Source organism: Prosopis cineraria, unplaced genomic scaffold (assembly GCF_029017545.1).
Source record: "Prosopis cineraria cultivar Desert tree isolate PC_DT_omini unplaced genomic scaffold, ASM2901754v1 PC13, whole genome shotgun sequence".
Lineage (NCBI taxonomy): Eukaryota > Viridiplantae > Streptophyta > Magnoliopsida > Fabales > Fabaceae > Prosopis > Prosopis cineraria.
Genome location: NW_026555344.1, coordinates 6989545 through 7015876, shown reverse-complemented (window position 1 = coordinate 7015876; position 26332 = coordinate 6989545). Strand labels below are relative to the sequence as shown.

At 31.2% G+C, this 26332-nt stretch overlaps 2 protein-coding genes across 2 annotated transcripts; both read left to right on the top strand.

The window, feature by feature from the left end:
• Positions 1-6245: 6245 nt before the first annotated feature.
• Positions 6246-13642, top strand: LOC129290650 (transcription factor MYBS3). The gene is made up of 3 exons (XM_054927503.1): positions 6246-6830; positions 12082-12290; positions 12879-13642. The coding sequence occupies exons 1-3, from the start codon at positions 6503-6505 to the stop codon at positions 13398-13400; spliced, it is 1059 nt and encodes a 352-aa protein (XP_054783478.1). The 5' UTR covers positions 6246-6502; the 3' UTR covers positions 13401-13642.
• Positions 13643-22650: 9008 nt separating this feature from the next.
• LOC129291878 (histidine-containing phosphotransfer protein 4) lies at positions 22651-24379 on the top strand. The gene is made up of 6 exons (XM_054929432.1): positions 22651-22778; positions 23007-23137; positions 23237-23305; positions 23406-23477; positions 23780-23852; positions 23944-24379. The coding sequence occupies exons 1-6, from the start codon at positions 22728-22730 to the stop codon at positions 23989-23991; spliced, it is 444 nt and encodes a 147-aa protein (XP_054785407.1). The 5' UTR covers positions 22651-22727; the 3' UTR covers positions 23992-24379.
• Positions 24380-26332: the final 1953 nt, after the last annotated feature.

The window sequence follows — 26332 nt, the reverse complement described above, 5'->3', positions numbered from 1 at the left end:
GTTTGCCTTCGTGTCAAGGAGGATTGCTTCATTAGTTGGATATTTGCTCTGGCTTTGTAAAGAGTTGTGAGTTCCAGGCTAGAACTATCTACATCCTCATCAGAAAAAACATGCTCACATCGTGAGCACCAAATATCCCAATTAATAAAACTGAAAAGTACATCCCCACGAACCCGTTTGGTGATATTGCTCTCCGCATCGATTGTGAAATTCCAACTAAGCCAGTCCTCACTATTAAGGCTTTTGAAGGTAGCCCCATAGTTCGGATTAACTCAGCAACTCAACTGTTTGGATGCTTCATCTGTGATGCTTTTGCTTGGGCGGCTCCACTTTTCCACAAGCTTCTTTTAGTTTTTTTTGGGCCTGGTCCTCCGCATTCTCATTCCTTAACTCTCTCATTATCTTGGGCCGAATTCAAGCCACCTTTATTTGGGCCGAATTTGACTCTTCATTTTTACTTATCCTTTCCTTTAGTCCAATATTCACAGACTCTCAGTCACAGACACAATCCTTTCTCTCCCCTTTCCTTGTATATATTTATCTGTCTTTATCTATCTTTTTTATATAAAAATATCTCTTTATCTTAAAAGAAGCATAGGACTAGTTTAGTTGTTATAAAAGATAAAAAATGAAATTAATTAAAAAATAAAAATTAAATTAAATTACCCTTTCTTTGATAATAAGTGTAATAAACCTCAATATTATATGTCACAAAGATAGGGATCATCACATCTTTTACAAATTTCATGAATTATAACTCTTAATCTTATAAATTAAATTATCCTTCCTCCTATTGAATATGACTCACCCACCTTCTCTCTGCATTTTAATGATTTTATTTTAATTATATTCAGTGTTTGATAGTTGAACATAATTATTTCTAATGGAAGGATATCTATGCGCACCCAATATATGCCTACACACACATATAATTTTTGTTCTTTAAAATTGTGATTCACTTAGATCAAAATTTATAAAATTTTTTATTAAGCATTAATTTCTATAATTGTGGTGAGCTTTAGTTAAAAATTCCGCATGATACCAGATATTATTGTTATATTAACGACATGTCGTCACCACATTAACATTTCACTGTACTAGCCTTATAATTTACTTATCGTAATTTCTTTTTGTCAAATTCAATTAGGTCTCAACTTAAGAACCTTTAAAAAAAACAGAAATTTAAGGGATTGATGCAAAACATCAATTCAAGGGGCAACAAATTTAACCAATCATATTATTTTCTATTTTTCAAACACGATCACATTGAAAAAAATATTAACTTTGTGACTTGTGGTAGTTTAAATAAAATTAGCATCGTTTCTGGACCAAAAAATAAAAATAAAAATAAAAATAACATTATCATCACTATCATAAAAAAGCAATTTGACGATGGAAGCAATTAAAGGAGACTAAACAAGTGTAAATTGTGAGACACGCTGCATGTGTCGTGCATTTTTCAAATCTCTTATCCTTTTCTTTAGCCACTTCGTTTTCATCCAACCACAATATTCTTAATTAATACATAAAATAATACTTGCAAGCAACCAGGCTCTCCAATATTCTATACTTCTCCTATCCTCTTCATAAATCATTTCTATCAATCTCATCCATATCAATGTAAAAAATATAAAAAATAAAAGTGTGTAGAATTTTAAATATATGCCCTTATATAATAAGTAAAAGAAATGATGTTATGTTATTTTTTTTTCATAAAGAGTAATTTTAAAAATACATATTAAATATTATTTAAAAAATTATATTTTAATTTATAAATGAGATCAAATGAATTTTTAAAATATGACTTATAAATGAAACTGAAGATAACGTAGCCTGCCACAAATTATACTCAGTTAGTCAGTTAGATACAGTGTACCATCAAAGTCAAGGTTCCAAATCTGCAGAAAAATAATAAAATATTAAATATCATTTTATTTTTAACATTATACAGGGAAGTTTTCGCTATCTTCGTTGCTCGTATTAATAAACAATACAGTGATAAATGTAACCTCAGATATCCTTGGAAGCTACTCACCAAGATAACATAATTTAAACATGTTTGTATGTGCGTTTGATATCTCATATAATAGTAGTACATTATAAAGTCACCTAACCCTGACTTTCATACTCTATTAAGACTTTGTTTAATACAATGCCAAATTATAAAATTAACGACGATACTCTTTTGTAATATTCATTATACTTTTATTATTCATATATATTTAACAAATATTTTAAAAATCATCCTATTTTTCATCCTGTGTATTTGTCAAATGCCAATTTTTTTTTTTAAAAAAAAGAACATTATCCCATGGTGTTCGCATGTCCGGCAGATATTTTCTTCAAAGATAATATAGTTTATGGTTGAACAATTTGCTCCCCTTTCTTCCTGTCATGAAATGCTTCAAATATTATTTTCTTGTCCCACGAGCAATGTCCATGGGTTCTCCAGAGGGTGTACCTTGCCAAAAAGTTAAAAGACTCTGGCACATATTATTGAACCAATGTTCGCATTTTCAACCAATTTGTCAATATTAAATTTAAAAATTCCAACAAAACCCTGTTATACTATTTATAAATCATGAATAATGCAACACATTCCTCAAATTCTTTCTAAATACATGAAGAAAAATATTTAATTTTAAAAATATTTATCCATCTATTTATCAATATAAGTGTATTAAAATTGCCATACTCAAATACAGCAATGTTAAAAAAACCTCGAACAGCATAATGTCTCTTTAAAACTCATTATTGAGAAGGTAAGTTAACATCGTGACTCCTGCATTGATTCATTGAGCTCTTTGTCTATCTCTATTTTCTTAATGTTTTTTCATTTTCTACCTCTTTCATTTTGTGAATTTTTGCGCTTATTTGATTTTGTTTTCTAAAAGCTATTTTTTATCTTTTAAAATAAAACATAAAAAATTTTATTTAGATAAGTATTTTGAATTTAAATAATTTTAAAACTGTTCTATTTTTTATTTTTGAAAATAAAACTGAAAATATCTTAAAAATATTGTCGTTTTATTTTTTTGTTTTCAAAGCATTCTGCATTTCACTGTTGAAAATTATTGTCGGCCAACTATATTCAACTATTATCATAAATAACCATCATTAATCACCCAATAACTACCACCATATATTGATTTTTCAACTCTAAATTTTCTTTCAAATTAACATAACCAATCAAATTTTCCTTTTAGTTTCTTCTAAAAATAATTCTTTAAAATATACTATAAATATTTAAAAACAAAAATTGACAACACAATCAACAGGCCCCTAGTCTTTTTATTTCTGATTCTTTAAATTAATTTATATGATCAATCTAAAATATTTTATTGAATCATTGTTTACTTTTGTCCATTGCATGCGCAAAAACTCTAACTAATATACAAATAAAGTTGAGATGATATTTTAGTTAATTGAGTTCAACATGTGAAATGGAACTAAGTTTATGATAATTTCCAATTTGTTGGCGTAGGCTGTAATATAATAGCTAGAAGTGTTGTTTAATTTTACCTTAAAAACCATCATAATTATAACTTTGATTGAAGTAATAACTTGCTTTTGTCAAAAACTATGGTCTTGATAGTTTTGTGAAAGAAAATATTTTTATGCACTCAGTTTAATATAAATAAAGTACCTATATCCAATCAATTTAAGGCACGTAGATTTTTTACAAATTATTTACATTATATTAAAATATTTTTAATAATATTATTAACATTTTAAAATTACTTGTTTTAATTTAATTGAAATACAGGTATTAAAAATATAGGATTAATTATACAAGTCTTCTCTTTTATAAAACCAAATATATATTATCACCAAGGATAAGGATTGGTATGGGAAATTGCATCTATCTAGAGCTTAAAAAATATACTCGTTCAAAAATATAAAGTGTTTTTAACTGAATCTCACCTTTTAATAAAGTAATTATTTATTTTTAAATTAATCATATTTTTTTTCTATTTATCTCTATTATACACCGTATAATAAATATAAAGTCATTTATTAATAAGGATACTTCTAAAAAAGGTAATGATTACTCTCTGCGGTCCTATTTATAAGTCATTTTTACCAACCTCATTTATACCAATACAATAAAAGTACAAAGAATAAAATTTTATAAAATTACAAACATAATCCTCAAAAAGTAAATAAACTATATAATATTATTTTTTTATTTATCTCTTTCTTATTTTTTAAGAGTAGTTTAGACATTTTATTTAAAATAAAACATCATTATCAATTCAATAATTTATAAAGTGGACCACTTCACTTTTTTAGAAGATGACCTATAAAGTATATCAGAGGGAATACATTTTAAAAAATTAAAAATACCTTACATTTTTTAAACAGAGAGAGTAAATATTTTTATGTTAGTTAAATAAATTAATGAATTGACACTTTTTCCTATGCATTATATGGGATTTTAGTAACGAGTTTATTGATTTCATATTTGAAGGCATTTCAATAAAAATAAATATAATTATAATATATTTTTACAATTTAGAATATAAAAAGTGCAAACTGTGTGTAATTTAACTTGATATTCTGACATGTTGAAAAAAATTAATAATCTAATATTTATAACAAATGAGGGTAATTTAATTAAATCATAATGATTCAGGGTTGATATTATGTGTTAGAGATGTAATTAGAATGGAAGGGGGCTTGTTGCAAAAACAAATGATGAGACAGAGACAGAGAATATGAAACACAATGAAGATATTCCCTTCAACATGCAGATTAGAATGGCAAGGGACATAAACAAACAAATGTGGCTGCCCTGAATTTGATTGTTCAACCCCACACACACAATACATGTGGGCCACCACCTTGTCCACGTGGCCTATTATTGATCACTACTCTTCGGCTCCCCAGAATTCTTGTCTCATCCCAACCCCCACGTCACCCCCCCCCCCAATCGGCAATCCTCTCGTACATCCCGTTGATTGCGTTAGAGCCTTCCCATTTACTCCCTCCGACAGTTTTTCACGAATGTTTCAAAATATAAGAGATTTAAAAAATTAAAATTTTATTAAATAAATTTATTTTAATATTAAATGATTGTTATTTTTGAAATGTTATATTTTTATTTTAAACACAAAGATTTTTAAGTATATTTAATAAATTTTTTTAACATATAAGATTATTTAAAAATATTTTATAATTTAAAACGTAAGGAGTAATTTTTTTAAATTAAAATTAAAATGAAAAAAAAATTTCATATTATTTCATTATTTCTGTTAATTGCATGAACATGCACATAATTATATATGTGTGTTTGTGTATGTATAATATCTTGCATTTTTTAAAGAAAATGTGATATGTGATTTTATATTATATAATATACTATTACTTTTTATCACAAGGAGTAATATAGAAATACCCATAAAATTCATTTTCCCCTTACTAAATAGTACGATGACTTCACATGTGTCTATGTTATGAAGTGAGAATAGTTTATTTGTCTCAAATTTTTGTTAAGAAAAGCACGTAACTTAATTGATAGAGCTTAATCATTCTGATCAATCGTCCTGCTTATAAATATCTAGAAAATTAAAATAAGCTTGGGGACAAAATTTGATTCTTTTGCGAGGACAAACTTTGTATCTGTGCATGCTCTCCAACCATTCATTACCTTAAATAATAAAACACAAATCCAATCCTTACTGAGCATAGTGTAGCCGTCCCTTTAAATGACCAAATCCCCCTATCATCATCATCATCATTATGTTTTCTAATAATCTTGCATTAAAATAAACCATGAATTACAATTTGATTGTATTTAAATTTTCCTCAACATAGCTGGCCAAAAAATTAAACATGGATTCATTCATTGCACGAATTTTTAAAAATAAATGTTAGACATTTATTTTTTTCATAATTAATTAATAATTAAAATAAACCATGAATTACAATTTGATTGTATTTACATTTTTCTCAACATAGCTGGCCAAAAAATAAAACATGGATTCATTCATTGCACAAATTTTAAAAAATAAATTTTAAATTATTAATTATTTATGAAAAATACAATTCAATGTGAATTTTAAATTATACTGTATTATATTGATTGATCTTAATTTTATGTGTTAATATTATATTGAAAATATGTTTGTTTGCCAAACTATCATTAGCTCCATTGAATACGTTTGTTTTTAGCTTGCTGAAGACTCTAGTAACAGGAAAGAAGGACGTAATCCTCATTCCGTGCGGAGAACGAACAGGGGCAAAATGGCCATTACAATGAAACCCAACGAGCGAACCACCGCGTTCCACTAATCCTCTATTTCGTGCCTTAAAGTTACGTACCTTATTTACCCCTTCCCTAATAGCTTAAATCCATATCTGTCCGTTTCTCTCTCTCTTCTCTATTCCTTACACACATGCACTCTCATCTTTTGGATATTCACCACCCATCTCTGATCGTTTTGTGCTAGGAACTGATCGCCTGCGGTGACTCGAAGGTTTCCGAAGGCGGAGAATCGGCATGACGAGGCGGTGCTCTCACTGCAGCAATAACGGGCACAATTCACGAACATGCCCGTCCCGTGGTGGAGGTGCTGGCGGCGGAAGCGCTGGAGGTGTGAGGCTATTCGGTGTTAGACTCACCGATGGATCCATCATTAAAAAGAGCGCGAGCATGGGGAATCTCTCCGCCCATTATTATTCTTCGTCGTCCGCTGCTGGATCACCGAATCCCGGATCACCGTGCTCTGAGCCGCTCCGAGACCTGGGTCATGAGCAAGACGGGTGCTTGTCTGATGACCCCTCTCATGCCTCCAGCTCCGCGAACCGTCGTGGAGAGAGAAAGAAAGGTATTATTGCAATTATGTTCGAAGCATGTATTATTATATTTTATTTGGCCGGAAAAATGAGGAATTATTTTAAGAATTGAGTTTGTAAAATTTTGAAAGTTGATTACCCTGGATTCTCCCTGCGTAAAAGTCATTTTGTTTTCGGGCTGAGGAGCTATTTTGCTCGCCCTATTGACTTCCCTTATCATTTTGGCTTGTCCCTGTTTACTTTCATTTACATATCATAAAAGACCATTGAAATACTTAAGAAACTAGAACTGGGCATTTTTTGTGGATGGTGCAGTTAAAAAGTCTTCTTGGTAGTTTTAAGTTGGTTAATCTATCTCGAAAATTACTTCAGTTAATGCTTTTTGGTTGTTCATTACTGTTTATTTCAAATAGGCTTCCTTCTTATTTTTATTCCTTTTTCTGCTGGCATGTTTTCTTTCTATTGCACATTTTATGGGCTTGCTGCTAGCATAATTTTTTTTGAGACTCTCAGTACTTGACAAAAACCACACTAAGGGCATGTCAATCAATCCATTGGTGGTGTTGTTGCCAATGTATTGGTAATGTTTTTTGTATAAGGGAACAGTTGGGGCTTGTAAGTAGGTATGGTCCTGGGGATGTCAGTTGAAAAGTTTATACTTCCCAGCATGTTTTGAACTCACTTCTGGATAACCTTAAAGAGGCATCCGCTAAGCATCATGATTGACTAGAAAATTGAATTTTCTATTTAAAAATTACCGCAATTCTGTATTTCTGTTCATATGACATCTTTCTCAGGATCACATGTTTTGATAAGTGTTCGGTTCTTCCACCCTGATCATAGTTACATGCAATTGTTCGTCCAAAACAACGCTTGGTTTCTGGCATTAGTTTTCAATAATTTCTTTCTTTTTCTTGGGTAAGTTCATCATTCAGTTTAAAGGCAGAAGCAGGTCTACCTAGTAGCTCAAATAAAATTGTGGGAATAGCTATCTGACTTTCAAGCTCAAAATTGAAGTCTTGGGAGAAGTAGCAAATAATTTAGCAAGCACATATAAATGTTGTTCAGCTGGATACTTCAAATGGTTAGAATAAGTGCACTGATTGTTGTGTTTGGTTTTAGTACAGAAGATTTTTTTCTTCCCTGAAAAAAGTCATATTCTTATAGTTGATTCATTACTTCCTGGAATTTGCATTGAACCTGGTATATTTAGTGTAGTTTCATGTTTCTCATTTTTGTCGAGTTTTTTGTTATTCAGATGTCTGCTGCAATTTCAGAATGTTTTTTATCCTCCTGGTTCCATTCAAGAATTCTCTTTCAATAGTTACTGGTGAAATTTGGCTCGTTTTGGCTTATGCATTGTTCTGTACCAATTTCCTTCAGCCGCTTGCTTTTTTATAATTGAACTTGAGGCTTCATCTAATGACAGTAAACTATCTTTGGGAAGTCTTGATAGCATGATTTAATTCCTTTGCTGTTTTCTCAAGGAACATTTGGCAATATTACTTGAGTCCCTGGAGATTGTTAAAAATTATAGGTATAATGCTATTGTATTAGCAAATTGTTTTTCTAGAACAAAAGACCAAATGCTATACCTCTTTATCTCTTTCTAAGCTTTGGAGTTTCTGGGGAAGGGGTTGGCAAGTACTTGAAATATATTAATACTTGTAACTAGAGATGAACAACAACAACAACAAGCCTTTATCCCACTAGGTGGGGTCGGCTACATGGATTGCAAGACGCCATTGTGCTCTATCATTTATTAAGCTTTTAGAAATATTATTAATTAAGAGATCACGTTCAACAACTTCCAAGAGTGTTCTCTTAGGCCTTCCTCTACCTCTCTTAATCGGACTCAAAGTTATATGTTCCACTCTTCTCACTGGTGCCTCCCTTGGTCTTCTTTGTACATGCCCAAACCATCTCAATCGATTTTCTACCATTTTTTCCTCAATAGGTGCCACCCTCACTTTTTCACGTGTGTGCTCATTTCGAATTTTATCTTTACGTGTATGTCCGCACATCCATCGTAACATTCTCATCTCTGCTACTCCAACTTTATGCTCTTGCTGTCCCGTTAGAGCCCAGCATTCACTACTATATAACATTGCCGGTCTGATAGCAGTACGATAAAACTTTCCTTTAAGTTTATTAGGCACCTTACGGTCACAAATAACTCCTTTAGCTTTTCTCCAATTAAACCACCCAGCTTGAATTCTATGTGAAATATCTCCACTGATTTCGCCATCATTTTGAATAATGGCTCCCAAATATCTAAACTTTTCCACTTGAGGTATAATTTGATCTCCCAATTTCACTTCCAAATTATTTTCGAATAGTCCTTTACCAAATTTACAATATAAATATTCCGTCTTACTTCTACTCAGACGAAAACCTTTCAACTCCAATGTCCTCCTCCATAACTCAAGTTTGCAATTAACCTCTTCTCTTGTCTCTGCTATAAGAACTATATCATCCGTGAAGAGCATATATTTCGGGATTTCCTCTTGAATATGTTCCGTCAAAACATTTAAAATCAAGTTGAACAAATAAGGACTCAGAGATGATCCCTGATGTAGTCCAATCTTTATAGAAAAATCCTTTGTTTGACCACTAGGCGTTCTTATACTAGTTTTTACCCCCTCATACATATCTTGTATGGCTTTAATATAAGCAATCCGTACTCCCTTTTTTTCCAACGCTTTCCAAAGCACTTCTCTTGGTATACGGTCATAAGCTTTTTCCAAATCAATAAAAACCATGTGTAGATCTTTATCTTTACAACGATACTTTTCCATTAATCCCCTTAGTAGATAAATTGCCTCTGTAGTTGATCTACCTGGCATAAAACCAAATTGATTCTCAGAAATACTTGTCTCCAATCTCAACCTGTGCTCAATTACTTTCTCCCACAATTTCATTGTGTGGCTCATGAGTTTAATCCCTCTATAGTTAGTACAATTCTGAATATCTCCTTTATTTTTATAAATAGGAATTAATGTACTTCTCCTCCACTCATCAGGCATTTTCTTGGACCGTAAAATCACATTAAATAACTTAGTTAACCATCTCACCCCTTCTTCACCTAAACATTTCCACGCTTCGATAGATATACAATCAGGTCCGTTAGCTCTACCATTTGCCATTTTCTTAAGAGCTTCCTTTACCTCCTTATCACGTATTTTTCGATAGAATGACAAATTTTGTTCTCCTTCACCAGTTACTAAATCCTCCAAGTTACTAGATGAATCCTCTTCATCATTGAAAAGTTTAGAAAAATAAGTCTCCCATCTATTTTTAATTTCATCATCTGTAACTAAAATTCTTCCCTCTTCATCCTTAATACACCTTACCTGTTCTAGATCTCTTGATTTTCTTTCCCTACTCTTGGCAATCTTATAAATATTTTGCTCTCCTTCCTTCGTCTCAAGGTTCTTATAAAATTCTTCAAAAGCTTTGGAACGAGCTTCACCCACAGCTCTCTTAGTTTCCTTCTTAGCCATACGGTACCTCTCTCAATTTTCCTCATTGTTACACAAATGTATGGCTTTAAAACAGTTCTTCTTATACTTGATTTTGTCCTGTACACTATTATTCCACCACCAAGACTCCTTATCTCTCGGACCAGAACCTTTCGATTCTCCCAAAACTACTTTTGCAACCTCCCGTATCTTTTTAGCCATATCCTCCCATATGATGTTAGCACTTCCCTGAGAATCCCAAATTCCTTTATCCAAAAGATTTCGCTTGAAAATATCTTGCTTCTCACCTTTTAATTGCCACCACCTAATCTTTGGTGTTACTACTTGTCGACGTTTTTGGATTTTACTCATAATACACACATCAAGGACTAGGACCCTATGTTGTGTCGTTACAGCATCTCCAGGGATCACCTTACAATTTTTACAAAGTTTTCTATCTGTGTTCCTAACCAAAAGAAAATCAATCTGCGACCTTGAGGCTCCACTTTTGTAAGTGATGAGATGCTCATCTCTCTTCTTGAAACAAGTGTTGGCAATCTTAAAATCATACGCCAATGAGAAATCAAGAAGAGTTTGCCCTTCATTGTTTTGCTCTCCAAAACCAAAACCACCATGCACCCTCGCATACTGACCAGCTTCCCTCCCGACATGCCCATTAAAGTCTCCTCCAATAAAAATCTTTTCACTCTGTGGTATGTGTCGAATCAACCCCTCCAGATCCTCCCAAAATAATTCCTTAAGACTGGCTTCTGTCCCGACTTGCGGCGCATAAGCGCTAACAATATTAACAGTCTCACGTCCAATTATCATTTTTAAAGAAATAATTCTGTCTCCAATTCTGCTAACTTCTACAACGTTCTTCTTCCACTCATTATCTATAATGATGCCTACTCCATTGCGTGCACTTACTTTTCCTGTATACCAAAGTTTGAAACCTTGAATATCCTTAGCTCCTTCTCCACGCCATTTTGTTTCTTGCAAGCAAAGGATATTGATTTTCCTTTGAATCATAACCCCTACAACCTCTACAGATTTACAATTTAATGTCCCAACATTCCAAGTACCAAATCTAATTTTGCTCTTATGGACTAACTTCTTTAGCCGCGTGCGTCCAGAATGACGCGGTAGCCCTTGCTCATTTAACACTACATCCGGGCGTCGATGCAGCGGCTCTAACTCACTTATCACTGTACTCGAGCCATGCAGCGCGTTACTTACGGGCAACGACCTAGCATTAACATTATAACGTCTATTGTCCATGTTCATGATAGATTCAACAAATTTTTACATTGGCTGTTGATGGCCTAACACAACCCTCCTCCTTTACCCGGGCTTGGGACCGGCTATAAACATAGGCGGAGTTGTAACTAGAGATGAACATGTTCATCAATTTCAATTGACATATATACAAAATATTTTAGCTCAAGGCAGATGATATATGGGTTCTGATATTCTACGCTGGGCAGAAGCCAAAATGTAATTTGGTGAAAATCAAAATGAATTCTAGACCAACAATTTGACTCTTGAAGGAAATTATCTGCTTCAAATCCCAAGAATGATAGTTATCATGCACAGCCATCATGGTTTTTACCTTTTAACATTTTTGCATTTTATGTGACTGTTATAATTGGTTGAATAAACCTTTTGACTATGTATTGCTATTAATGATTATTGTCTCCGATGATTATTTTGTTGTGTTGGATTATCATACAGCAGCAATGTAGTTGTCTCACTGGGTATGTTTTGTGCCTTTTGCAAATAAATATCGGTACTTTTACTCAATTCGTACTGGGCGTTTTAGGTGTTCCATGGACTGAAGAAGAACACAAGATGTTTTTAATTGGTCTCCAGAAGCTAGGTAAAGGAGATTGGCGTGGCATATCTCGCAATTTTGTTGTGTCAAGGACTCCTACTCAAGTAGCAAGTCATGCCCAAAAGTACTTTATCCGGCAGAGTAATGCTACTAGGAGAAAGAGACGTGCCAGTCTTTTTGACATGGTTGCAAATGTGGTTGGTTTTCATTCATCTTATTTATTTGAGTTGTTTTTTTAGTACAAAATACATATCTACTATGACCAACAGTGTTGTCTCTTGATTGTGGAAAATGATTCATCTTAAAACAAAGAACACAAAAAATTGCTAGTGTTGTCTTAGTTTTGCTTTTAACTTGAAGACCACTGCATAAACAATCTGAATAATCATGACCTAGTTGTGTTGACTTTGTGCAGCAAGTTTCTTGTGGAAAGCTTGCTTCGTTTTTTGGGGAAAATGCCATAGTCTGTTTGGCTTTTAATAATATGTTAATACTTGAATAATAATGTAAGAGAAAATATTTAGCTTTATTTTTCCACAGCTAGAAGGACAGAATGGTTGTACCTTGCAGTCTGTTGGGCTGCATGATGCTGGTTCTTGCTTTAGACAATCCAAGTAGCAATGTTGCATTGCTGATTCCTAAGTAAGCTAGTGAAAGCAATGGTGGTCATCCTAGATTCCTAGTTGTAGCTGGTCATTGATTATGAGTTAGAGCTGATGATTAACTTATATTTTGTCATTGTCTTTCTTTCTTTAGCTATTGACTGTTTTCTTAACATATCCTAGGCTTCAAATCCACCTTCAGTGCCAGAAGAACAAGTATTACTGCCACCTTCTGAGAACTCACAACCAGGTATTGCAAATTTACAACCATCAATAGATCTCAACCTCAAGTCAGAAATCGAACCCATGGAAACTAATTATGAAGAAAATGCGGAAGAGCCCAATGAAACTATGGTAGTATCAAGTGGATTGACACCAGTGGCTAGCGGATTCATGCCAACATATGTACCTGTTGCATTTTCCTTATGGCCATCAAATGCAGCTCCCTTTGAAGTTAAGGAAGCTGAGACAGCTCATCATCAGGTCCTTAAGCCAATCCCAGTCGTTCCTAAGGAACCAGTCAATATTGATGAACTTGTAGGCATGTCTCAACTGAGTCTTGGGGAAACACAAAAACGTGATAGAGAGCCTTCCCCACTTTCTTTGAAGTTGCTGGGAGAGCCCTCAAGGCAGTCAGCATTCCATGCAAATGCTGGTGGTTCAGATTTAAACAATGGCAAGAGCAGTGCAATTCAAGCAGCTTAAGCTTTTAAATTCTACTGATGACAGAAGTAATTAAGCCTTTTTGTGGTCATGGTTCCATTTGTATCTTGTACTATTCTATACTTATCTTTGTCTTTTGGTTTTGGATCCATCTTGTTATCTTCAAGTAGCAAGATGTCATGTCATGTAGCTCAGGATAGATAAATTCATGAAATTTTTATTCTTTCTGACTGTAAACAATTGGAAGCTTGAATAATCAAATGACCACGGGCTCGGTTCCTAAAGATTTGGTAGATATTAGTTGACTTGCTGGCGCTGTGTGTTATGGAAGCTGTTGCACTGCTGCAATAGGTATCCTGTATTCTTGTGACATGTGAGTTTAAAAATCACCTTTTGCTTGATAGGGGGAACTGCGGAAGGTGGATTAGTTGAATCATTTTGTCATTACACTGTCCTACTTGAACGAATTCCAAGGTAGCCCCTTTTTCCAAATACTCGAATAAGTTAGCCCTTTTTATCGAAGATTTAAAATTATTTCTGCTGAATTTCTATAGCTGTTGCAATGACATTAAACAACAATAGATCCAAGCATTACTTGGCTATTTCAGTAATAGCAGAGTGAATGTTGATAGCATAATCCTTCCGTTGAACTGTATTAATTGAAATAAGGAGGATCGTCTTTATATTTGACCACGTTCAAGGAAAGGTTACCGTTGATTCTTCTGCAATGGGCATGCAATTACTTAAAAAATACTTGTGATGACGTGCATTATGCAACAATGAATTGCTCAAACAGTGAAGCTTTTCCACAATGTTATTGCTACGTGGTTTTCCGGTAATAAATGTCACGGGGGTTTGGCTGTTCTTCAACTTTTCTCTCCTTGGGTTGATATTCTTGTGCGTTTCCCCCAAATCTATACCATCTATTATTATGGTTGCAGAGCTGGATTCTTTCAGGATGCTTCATTTCGATAATACTTGTGCAGTTGGGTTCACAGTTATTTGGGAAACAAGGCAGTCTCTTGGATTTGATTTCTTGAAAGCGGACTTAAAGCAACATTATATGCTACCTCTCGAGTATTCTCGAGTCTTGGTGGCCCAAACCTCATTTCAATGTGGTCCTTGCTTTTTCAGGTTTGCGCTTACGAGGATCATGTCTTATTCATCTATTTGGATAAAATTTTGAGAGATAGCCAAGGTTGGCTTTAGTGGGTAATGGCATGCTGCTTTCAATAATGTTTTCCAAGCAAATGGATTCTGATAATGAGCAGAATTTGATGCTGCCACTGTAGAATACCTCCCTAAAGTCACTAAGAAAGCAACCTCAGCTAACCCCTCCATCAGTGCATCAATACTCAATGGCTTGGGATTATCCGTTTCAGAACATTTTTGATGAGGAAAAGAAGGAATAGGGATATTTTTTTGCCAGGCCTTAAAGCTGCTAATGCTTCTACGTGGCAACCCATTAGGGAAGGTCCTATGAGCAGCTAATTCTTTGACGCGGCAACCCATCATGGACACTGACGTTGCACTCATGCTCCTTTCATTGCAATTGGATCTACTGAATGTGCTCTGGTAAAAACATTAATCACTTCACATTCTAAGATTATAATCTTGCTTTTCTGGCATGGAGATTCATTCATTTTAAAGCCACGTCTTTTTCTGTCATATGAACGGCATTATAACTCAATTCTGGCTCCTGCAGACAACTGTAGATGAAATGGCATTATAATGACTGGAAAGCAATGATTTTCTGCATGATTGGAAAGCAAACTGGCAAGGGACCAGAGAAATTGTTCAACAGACTACGGTGTTGTTTGGTTTTCAGTATTTGTGAAAATTGGTTTCGAGCTTTAAACAGCGTTTTGCGGCCTTCCACCACATATCCAATCATGCTCTACGATTAGAAAAGATAAAACAAATCAAAGTGTAATTATGTTAGAAGTGGGTCTCACGAAGAGAAATGTTTTGTGCTGTGTCTAGCTTGGCATGCTGATGCAATAATTTTCAATGGATCCAGTCATAAAATCCATGGACATGCGACGGATTGATGATTGTCTGGGGTGGAATTGATATCAACATAGGAGATAGTGATGAAAGAAAAGAAGGGCAATCTGCCAAGCTTGAAAAAAAGACACAGAAACCAGATTCTGATCCCCTTCTTCCACCCACTCAAACCCATTGAGCCTTTTCGATTATTGTATTTCAAAAAACTCTTTACAAAAGAGCAGATGTGACCGGTGATGTAAAAGGAACCATCTTATTGGGAGGAGGGAAGGAGTGTTTGTCTGTGTCCTCTGAATCAATCAAACCATGGAGATATGAGTTAGTGGTTCAATTGAGAATTAACTCGAAAGAAAAATAAGTTATGATTAAAATAATATAATTTAAATAAAAAAATATTAATTATAAAAATATTCAATTAAATTCAAGATTAATCTCTAATACAATATATAAATATAATAATAACTATAGAATTGCAACCACCCAAAAGTCTAATAATAATAAAATATAACTTTTCAAATATTTATTCTTACAATTACAATTTACAACCTTTCAATCATTAAAAAATCTAAAACTACTAATCACTAACACAAAAATAATCAACAACGATAATCATAATTCATAAATGTTAAGTAATAATCAGATAAATGAATAACAGCAAATAATGAAAGATTAAAACAATTAAGGTACAATTAACTTAAAAGAATACTGAATCTTCTAAGTTCGAATTTACAATTAAGGCTCTCTATTCGAAATTCAAACCACAGACAGTGAAATCTAGTTTAATTGCCTTGCCCTTCATTGTCTCGCTTTTTAAATTTTCAAGCTGAATTTTTTACTTTTTATTTAATTTTTACAATTTAAAAAAATAAAAAAGGTGACCTGATTGACCCAACAACTTGGCTAGGTTAGCGGAGTTATCTCAGGTTGACACCAGATCAGTGGCTGACTGATTTACATGGAAACCCAAACTAGGAAAGAGATTAGGTCATCGGTTCACGAGCTAAACTAGCCCGTTCGGTTTGAGTTTCCATACAATGGGAAAGAGAAAGGCAGGCAGAGATAGTCGAACTGTACTTCTCTCATTCTATATTCAAAGTAGAGAGAGAAGATTTATTTTAATCCTATTTATTATATGACACCTCAATAATTTTTATATTTGTCTTCACTCTTTTACTCCTATTTAATGTTAGAAAAATTATTAAATATTAAAATATTTTATTTTTAGAGTAGGTATGTTTAATAAAAATAAAGTTAATAACTTATTGAATTTTTAGATAAAATTAATTAACTTTAAAATTTTTTATGGTTTTGATAAAAATGTTAGGAATGATTTAAAAATAAAATTAGGGGGAGTAAATCACAGAAGAATAGGAAGCTCCTGTCCTTTCACTCCAGTGTGGCAGAGGAATAAAGAGAGAATTTCTTCCCCAACACTTGATTTCTCCTTTTTAACATTTTGCTGGAATTATAGGCAGAGATGAACAGAGACAGAAATGACGTGGACCACTCAGGTGCATCCCCAAAATTCTTATGTCAATCATTGGCATTTTCCCCCCTCTTAATGTTTCTTCCTTTTCTATATTGGTTACTTGATGATCGTCCTTCCTTATTCTCTGTCCACCATATCTTCCCACATTAACCTGGCTTAAAAAAAAAAATAGAGGGTGTTTTCATGCATCATAGAATCCATAAACTATGCAGTTTTTTTTTTCAATTTTATATTTTATATTGCTGTTAATTCAAACAAAATAAGCTGAACATCCTAGAGCTTATTATTTGAGAGAAATTCTTAGATAAATTAAGTACAATCATTTATAATCTATTCAATAAAAATATAACATTTAGGTGATATTAAATATAAATTAATTATAATATTAATGATAATAAAAAATAAAAAATTAAATATATATTTCATTATATAAATAAAATCACTTAAAATGATGTTGTATAAAATTTTATTTAAATAATTTAAAATATTTTAATTAAACACATCATAAATGATATCGCACAATCGATTTTTAAAAAAACTTCTCAGTTTAAGAGGGACAGCTGTGGAAACAAGCAAGGAGGACACAATATAAAAATAAAGATAACGGGAAGAAGAGGATGCTGTTAATTTAGGAGTACCACATAACATGAAACACGTGTCCTGTAAAAGTAATCTTCTGACAGTAAAAGATGGTTGACTTTGTTCAAAATCAACGAGTGGGAGAGTGAGAATGGTCTATCATTTATCAGAATCAGTCGATTACCACGCTCCCGAAACAGTCACTAGTCTATTCCTTGTTTCCTGCAGCCTCTGTTTCCTTCATTTAAATCCTTTAACACTAGCAAATACTTCCATTATATTAAATTATAAAATATTTTTTAAAAAAATTTATTTATTTTAAAATATAAAACATGTTGAATAAATTAAAACTTTATTAAATATATTAATTATAATATTATCTTTTTTATAATTAATTTTTATTTTTATAATATATTCAATTATAAATATTTCTAAAAATTTATATTTTTATTTTAAAAAAATAAAATTGTTAAATATATTTAATAATATTTATTAATATCTTAAATTTTATTTAAAAATATTTTATAATTTAAGATGAAAGCAATATCATTTAATTGAACTGTGTTTGCATGATTTCAGACTCTGCATTGGGACGAAACATATCACAGTCTGCATTTGGATTGACATGTCTCCGGCTGCAGAAGGCATTTGGTGCTCATCAATTTCATCACCCTATAGGAATGCTATGAACTCTTCATTTTTTCAAAAACAATCTTTTTCGTTGATTTTAAATTATAAAAAATATAATATTAAATATGAATTGTTTTTTATACGTATTAAAAAATAAATTATAGAATTCATTATATTTATTAAAATAAAAATATGAAAAAATATAAAAATCTTTAATAGATATGTTTATTATCAATTTGATGAATTTGAATTAAATCTGAATGATTCAATTTAATATTAATTTTTTAAATAATTTTTATACATTCACTGTTACTCTAAATAGTATAGATATTATTTAAAAAATCTAATTTAATATTATTTCAATGTACTTTAGATTATCCAGATTTAACATTATAATTTTTCATAATTTTTATTTTGATAAATAAAAATAAAAATATTTAAAAATAAATTTAAATTAATGACATGGATCATTTGAAGAAAAATGAAGGGTCTATGTTACCTTAAAAGTGATGAGCATGGAATGCAATTTCCTTCAGCTCTTCAGTATTTTAGAACCCAAGAATACTTTTGATCTTGTTATCGATAAAAATTATGAAGTATTATTATGGTTTTAGTATATGCAATGTAAATGCTAATAAGGAAGCTTGTATTCATATACAACATTTTTTTTGGGTCAGAATTCATATACAACGCTTGTGATAATATCTTCACAAGCTATTCTAGAACTGACGAGAGACAGAATATTTGAGTAAAAATCTAAGTTTAATATTAAGCAAAACGTCCTTTCACATAAACATATGGTTTGGTAACTTTTGCTTACCTGTACATGTAACAGCTATGAGAACCAAAGCTCATTCTGGACTTGAAAGATGATGCATTTATAATAATATTATTATTTTTTGGTGGCCGCAAACAAGCTTTTTAGCTCTCCTTTTAGGATAAATTCTTTGTCTCGCGCGATGCTTATTTTAGTATTTTCATAAATTAGTTTTCTTTTGTTGCCATTTGCTTTGAATCAACTAACTTGAAAACGCAGAGCATATGCTATTTTGGTATATGTCTCCTGATATCCAAATAGAAAAGAACTTGGCCACCATCAACTCATACTGATGTCAATAACAAAAATTCTCCTTATTTAAATAAATAGCTAAAAGTTTGATTCTCAACCTTCATATATGAAATATTTTTTTATAAAAAAATATAAAATATTTTTGATTAAATCTCATTCATCAATAAAATAATTAATTATCTTCAACTAACACAGTATTTTCATATTCAATAGAGTGTTACATTATTTAATAAGATATTTTAGTTTAAAATTTTATTCTTTTCATTAAAAAATATAAAATATTTTTAGTCAAATTTTACCTTCAATCAAGTAATTATTTGTTTTTAAATTAATATCATATTTACATATATACCCTTATTTAATTGAGTGTTTTATTTTAAAATAAGTATAAAGTGATTTATTTATTATGGACATTTTTTTTAAAAAAATACATTGATTACAGTTTGTAATATTAAAAATATTTTATATTTTTAAACATTAAATTCTTCAAAAAAAATATCTAATATTTTTTGAATGGAGAGAATATCAATTAAATGATATCCTTGATTTTACCGAAAATAAAAAGAACTTCTCCTTTAAATGCCTAGAAGAAGAAGAATATGTTCATGCATGCTAACCTATATGTGATATGTGGATGAACTTTTAAGATACACATCTTGAAAACTCATTCATACTTGAATTTAGATGCATTATGAGTAAAGGTTAAGCATAGAAGAGAGAGCATCACAATAAATTAGTTAATTGTATGAGAAATATCGCTAAGTATCAATAGTTGGTATCAATTATATATTCGATTCTAGGTATATATAATGATATCTTGTGTCAACCCAATGTATTTCCTGGAATTTATTGATGATTTCTATCTAGAATAGATAATGCGATGCTTAAATGATGGACCCAAGTTCCGTACAGGTACTATTTTTTGAAATTACAGAGTAGTTAAAAGTATTGAGCCTTTTTCAAGTTATATCGATTTTATGGTGAGCGTGACAATAATTTGTGAGCAGGTGACGCTCGACTTCAACTGAATGGATGTATATATCACCAAAACATGTTTAAGTGAATATTATATTCTTTAGTTAAAAAATTATTGTTTTAAATCTCACCTAGAGTAATTATTTGTTTTTAAATTAATATTATTTTTTCATGTTTACTCTAATTTAATAGGGCTTTTTACTCTAAAATAAATATAAAGTAATTTCTTCATGACGAATACTTGAAACAAATAATGATTATATTTTAAAATACTAAAAAAATTTTATATTTTTAAATATCTAACTTTTCAAAAAATACCTCATATTCTTTTAAGGAAGGGAGTGTATTATATATACTTGTCATCCATCAATACAAAATATAAATAACAGTAGTATAATATAACATATACTCGGTTTCTTAATGTATAGGAGCTATATAAATAATTTACAACGATTTGAAAAATCAGTTAAATTAGTTATTTGTAAAAAAATATATACTAAATTTCTTAAAATATCTCCTTTAATCACTTATATTGAAAACCATCCTATTGATAAAATCTATTTTAATAAATGGTATCAATAGGGATAGTTTGAGATAACAATTACTCATTCGTTCAAAAATATAAGACATTTTTAATCGAATTTCACCCCTCAATAAAGAAGTTACTTATTTTTCAACTAACTTTATTTTTTTATATTTATCATTATTAAACATCCTACAATAGGAGTATGTATAAAGTCATTATCAATAAGGTACTTTTAAAAAAAGGTAATGATCACACTTTAAAAAATTAAAAATACTTTATATTTTTAAACGGAGGGAGTAAAATTTTACATAATAAAGCTTTGTTATCAAATTCTTGAGTTAACTCTCAAAGTTTGTTAGTTTTCCATCTCTAGCTTACATCATGTCAACTTATACATAAACTTGAACTAAATACATACTCAATTAAACTTATGAGATGACTTCCTTCTATAGAGCCGAGAATATAGGTCAAGTTATGTGAGTTGGCTCGAATAACTAGTTATAAGGGTCGGGTTGGGTTGAAAACAAATTGACCCAAATAAAAATGAATTTTTTTTATCAGGATCATATAACCCATGAACCATATGAGTTAGGGTTGGCTCGTTTAACTCATTATTTTATAAAAAATTAAAAAAGAAGAAAATTTTTTTTTATAGATATAAACCATATTAGATGTGCTTTAGTTAGTTGAATTAATTTATATATTCTGTACAAATATTATAAATTAATATTTTGATATATTTAGAATGAATATTAAATTAGAACTTATTATTTAGGTGTATTTTTTTAAAAAAATTTATAAAAATAAATTAAAAAATAAATAAATAAATTGTCAAGTTAGCCCATTTAACCCTCCAATAGGTTGGGTTGTGATTTTTTCAACCCATTTAAAAACAAGTTGAATTCAACCCAATTCAATTCATATTTCTCTCAATCCATATGGGTTAACCCATTTGAGCCGAGTTAGCCCATATTCCCACTTCTACTTCCTGGATTTATTGTTTTTATGTTTTTAACTAATAAAATTATGTTAACTCACTTATAAACTTAAATTATATACAAATTCAATAAAACTCGCTAAATTTATTAATTTTTTACTAAGTTGAGTAAGTTAAGTATATATTGTATAGAATTTAGCTCATATAAGTGGTAGGATCTTATTCAAAGAAAAATAAAGCTCAAAAAGCAAAAATTAATATTAATAAAACAACAAGAAAAATATCAAAATAAGTTAATTTCTATGTTGAGTATGATAATCTACCAATGTAAATGAATTTAATTTTAATTATTTATTTTTTAAAAAATATTCAAATTAAATTATGATCATATTTTATATTTTAATTATTTAATTATATATTTTTAATGACTATTTATTAATAAAAGTAAATCCATATGAATTTATGATCAAATTTACATTTCATTTAAAATTTATATAAACTCACGAGTTTGACAATCTTATAATAAATTTAATTAAAATATTATATTTAGGATCAAAACAAGCCCATAAACTAAGTCTTACATTTATGATAGGAAGAGGGAAGCAGTAATAAAATACAATGATATTTCCTCCCTATTTAGTGGGATGTTTATAATTTGTACAGGTCACATGTGTGGGCAGAATTTGAAATAAGTTGTTAATTTTTTTTTAATAAGACATGTGGATTCAAATTTTGCAAACATCATACAAGATACTCTCCTCACCAATGCTAATGAAGGGTAACTTTTACTTGCTTATAACATCTTTTCTTTTTCTTAAACCAGCACTAAATGGAAAAAAATACCTAAAACAATTAAGGTTTGTAGTATTTTAAGTCTTTCCAATTAAAAGGACAGTTTAAAAAACAAAAAATTGGAAAATCTTAAGGGAACAACTTTATTCAAAAAAGTTGCGTTTTGTTTTTGTTTTTTTTTTAAAAAAAATTTTAAGATTGTTTTCTTAGCGCATGGTTTCTTGTAAGTTACATCTAACTTTTCAGCACCTCTTTCTCAGCTATAAAACCCAGCATCCCCACCTCCAAATCCAGCATCTCCCACCGAAGCCTTCTAAATTATATTTGTCTCTTTTTAAGCCTACCTTCCTCCTTCACTCTCTCTCATGGCATCTCGCAGGCAAATTGCTGCCATGAAGCAATCCCTCTTCGACCAGGTTCTTCTTCTTCTTCACTCCTCATGTTATAAGCTGAACTTCCTCTTTCTGAAGAAACGCATTTGATAGTGGATTTTACTACACACACACACACACTAGGAAGATTGTATTTTGCATTATGGGTAATAAAGATAATGGTAGTTGTATAATGGTGTCATTCTTGCGTTTAGTTACGAGGCCATTGATTGATTGATATGGAGAATCTAATACTGCTTCTGTCCTGTGCAGGGATATCTGGATGAACAGTTCATTCAGCTCGAGGAACTGCAGGATGATGCCAACCCTAACTTTGTTGAAGAAATTGTCACTCTTTACTACCGCGATTCTTCAAGACTTGTATCAAACATAGAGCAAGCATTGTAGGTCATATTCATCATGATCGTACCTCCTTTTGTTTCTGTGTCTTCTTTTTTCTTCTCTTTTATTCTAATGATTCTGTCATTCCATTCTTGTTCCAGGGAGAGGAACCCACTGGAATTTAACAGGCTAGACTCTATGATGCAACAGTTCAAAGGAAGCAGCTCAAGGTAATGACAGAAAATCTCAGAAGGATACCGTACTGTACTATACTATCTTGGCTTGTGATAACAAAGGACCCTGATGATCTGAACTCTTAATGGCTTACAGCATCGGAGCCAAAAAGGTGAAAGCAGAGTGCACCCTGTTTAGGGAATATTGCAGGGCTGGAAATGCCGAGGGGTAATCTATCTTTCACTTTTGGTTCCTTGTCTTGACACTCACTCACCACCTACTACTTGTGATGACCCTCTAGATAACCCGTGTCCTAGCTTCTTACGAAGAGCCAAATCATAGAACAAACTGTCACAACGAGTCATTATTGCGTAGGTTCAGTATATGTGAGCTCACTAATTAGCATTTAACACAAGCCCACCTGTCAAAAGTTGTATTAATGAACATGGTATGTTGAGCTTACGCAAGGGGAAAAAAACGATTGTATTTTGGCAATAATAGTAGAAATGCTGTTGAATGAATATATGCAGATGCAAGAGGAGCTTCCAACAGCTGAAGAGAGAATATGCCACACTGAGAAAGAAACTTGAAGCTTATTTTCAGGTGAGTCTATGTTTGATGCATTTTGTCTTTGTTATAAGAGGAAACAAACAATTGGGGATTTCTGTGATCATGTTTTCACCATATTATGCAGCAAGCAAGGCAAGCTGGGCCCTTTGAGGCAGCATGTCGCCCCAAGTAAAGGCTGATTTGATAAAAATGCAATCTTTGAGACAAACGTAGTTGGTGGATCTTGAGACTGAGAGTACATATTCACCTCACAAGAAAAAAGAAGGAAAGGCTCTAGTGGGTTTGGGGATGATACTTTGCTTCCAAATATCAGTTTTGTTTTTCCAAGTTGAATATGTAATGCCCTGAATTTTGCTTTCTATAGTGTAACTACTAATGAACCGCATTGATCAAATTTGAGTAGCTTCAGGATCCAAATTGATGAGTACTAGAGTCAAAGTAGTATAACAGTGATGAGCACAGAGAGTGAACAAGAATAAATTAGATTCCTACACTGTTGCCTTATATAGAAAGAATAATGTAAAATAATCATACTATATGATATCAGTTCTTTTGGCCAATTCTTTTTTTTATTTTTCTTCAACTACATGACTGCGAAAGAGCTAAATCTGAAATCTAAGGCCTATGTGTCCGACCATGCATTTTTTTGGGTATAACCATTCGATATTCAAAGCCAATAATCTCGACGGGGCTAATTTGAATTCGAGCATCATGAAACTCCAAAGGAGGCAGCTCTTTCAAGCATATTTTTTCCATTCTCATGGCCTCATGGATCAAATCCAAGAGCTCATGGTTAAGGAAAGTTAGATCTCTTGCCATCTAAACCAATATGTGTTGGTTGTCAACCATGTATTTAAAAGAAGAAAGAGAATTTAAGTATTCTCCACTAAAAGTGAGCTTTATTAATTATTGGAGGCTCAAATTAAGAAAGGCCCAATAATAAATTTGGTAAGAAGTAAGAACATGGTCTAACTCTTGATCATGTTTGAAGAAAAATTTTTAAGTTGAAGGTCTCCATGTTGAAAATTGGAAGGGTTGATTAAGATGCAATACTATTCTAATTAGTCAATTATTAGACTGTATGAGCCATCCAAATTTAATCTAGGAAAGAAGATAACTTGATAACATGTAAAACCTTCTCACATTCAACATTAAAATTAAAATCAACGATGGCCTAATCAAATTAGGGGAAAACGAAAAAAAGAAGAAGAAAAGAATCTCAGTTATGATTTTCTTGTTGAAAACCAAGCACCTAAAATCTGGAGCCAAGAATTACTCGGAAATTAATGTGTGGAGATTGGTTTACTAGTCACAGTATTCAGCAGAACAAGTCTTGTAAAATTTTAACAGAAGCTCTTCTCAATTGATGTATCCAGATATGGCAGGCTTTCCGTATTCTTGTATGACTGTTAATTAATAAAGTGCCGGGGCTTCGCCCTGAATTTCATTTAAAAAAAAAAACTCGGAAATTTTGATCATGAGTATGTTGCAGGTGACTTGTGACTTGTCAAAGAGAGAGAATATGGAATGAGTTTGAGGCTACTTCGCTGTGTTGGAATCAAGTTATTAAAAAAAATCAATTTTAAAAAATGAGAAGTGGGAAAATGATCGAAAAATCTTTCTTAAACATGGAAATGATAATAAAATCCCAAAAAATATCATAACAAGTCCCTAGACCTTACTATCATTAGCATCTCTGGTGAAATGATTAAAATACTCTCAATTTAAATTTAAAATAAAAAAAATAGCAGCTCCTGCCCCAAAAAAAAAAAGCAAATATCAATGACCATTAAGTAATAATTATTTTTTTCTAATAATTAAAATAAAACAAGTAATTACAACTTTTTATATGCAAATTTTTGATCCATTAAAGTTCAAATATTATAAATATTTATGGCCATTGTGATTTAAGAAATAACCAAAACTGAATAATTAATTACAACTTTTTTTATACAAATTTTTTATTCACTAAATTTCAAGCGTTGTAAATGTTCATGACTGTTTTACTTTAAAAAATAATTATTTTTTTAGAATGATTAGAATAAAATAAACAATTACAATTTTTCTTATGTAAATTTTTGATTTATTGAAGTCAAAGTGTTATAAATATTTATAATTATTTAAATTTAAGTAATGATTATTTTTATTTTAATAATGACTAAAAGGAAATAAAAAATTACTACTTTAGTTTAAACTGAAGGTATTTTAATTATTTTATAAAAAATTATTAATGTTAAAAAAGCCTCTAAAGACTTGAGAAAAATTATAGTATTTCACAATATCTTAATGTCATTTGCATATTTTAAAAATATTTTTCTACCATTTTTTCATAAAAATATTTAATTAATGTTCTCTGTTATCATTTCCTATTATATCTTCTCCATTAATTTTTTTTTTGAATTCATTAAAATTGCCCTTCTCCTTTCTTCCTCGCCATTCTTGTTGCGTACAAGAGTGGATTATTTGATTGTTCAAATATTTTTTGAGAGAATTACATCTAGCCTTTTCTTAAA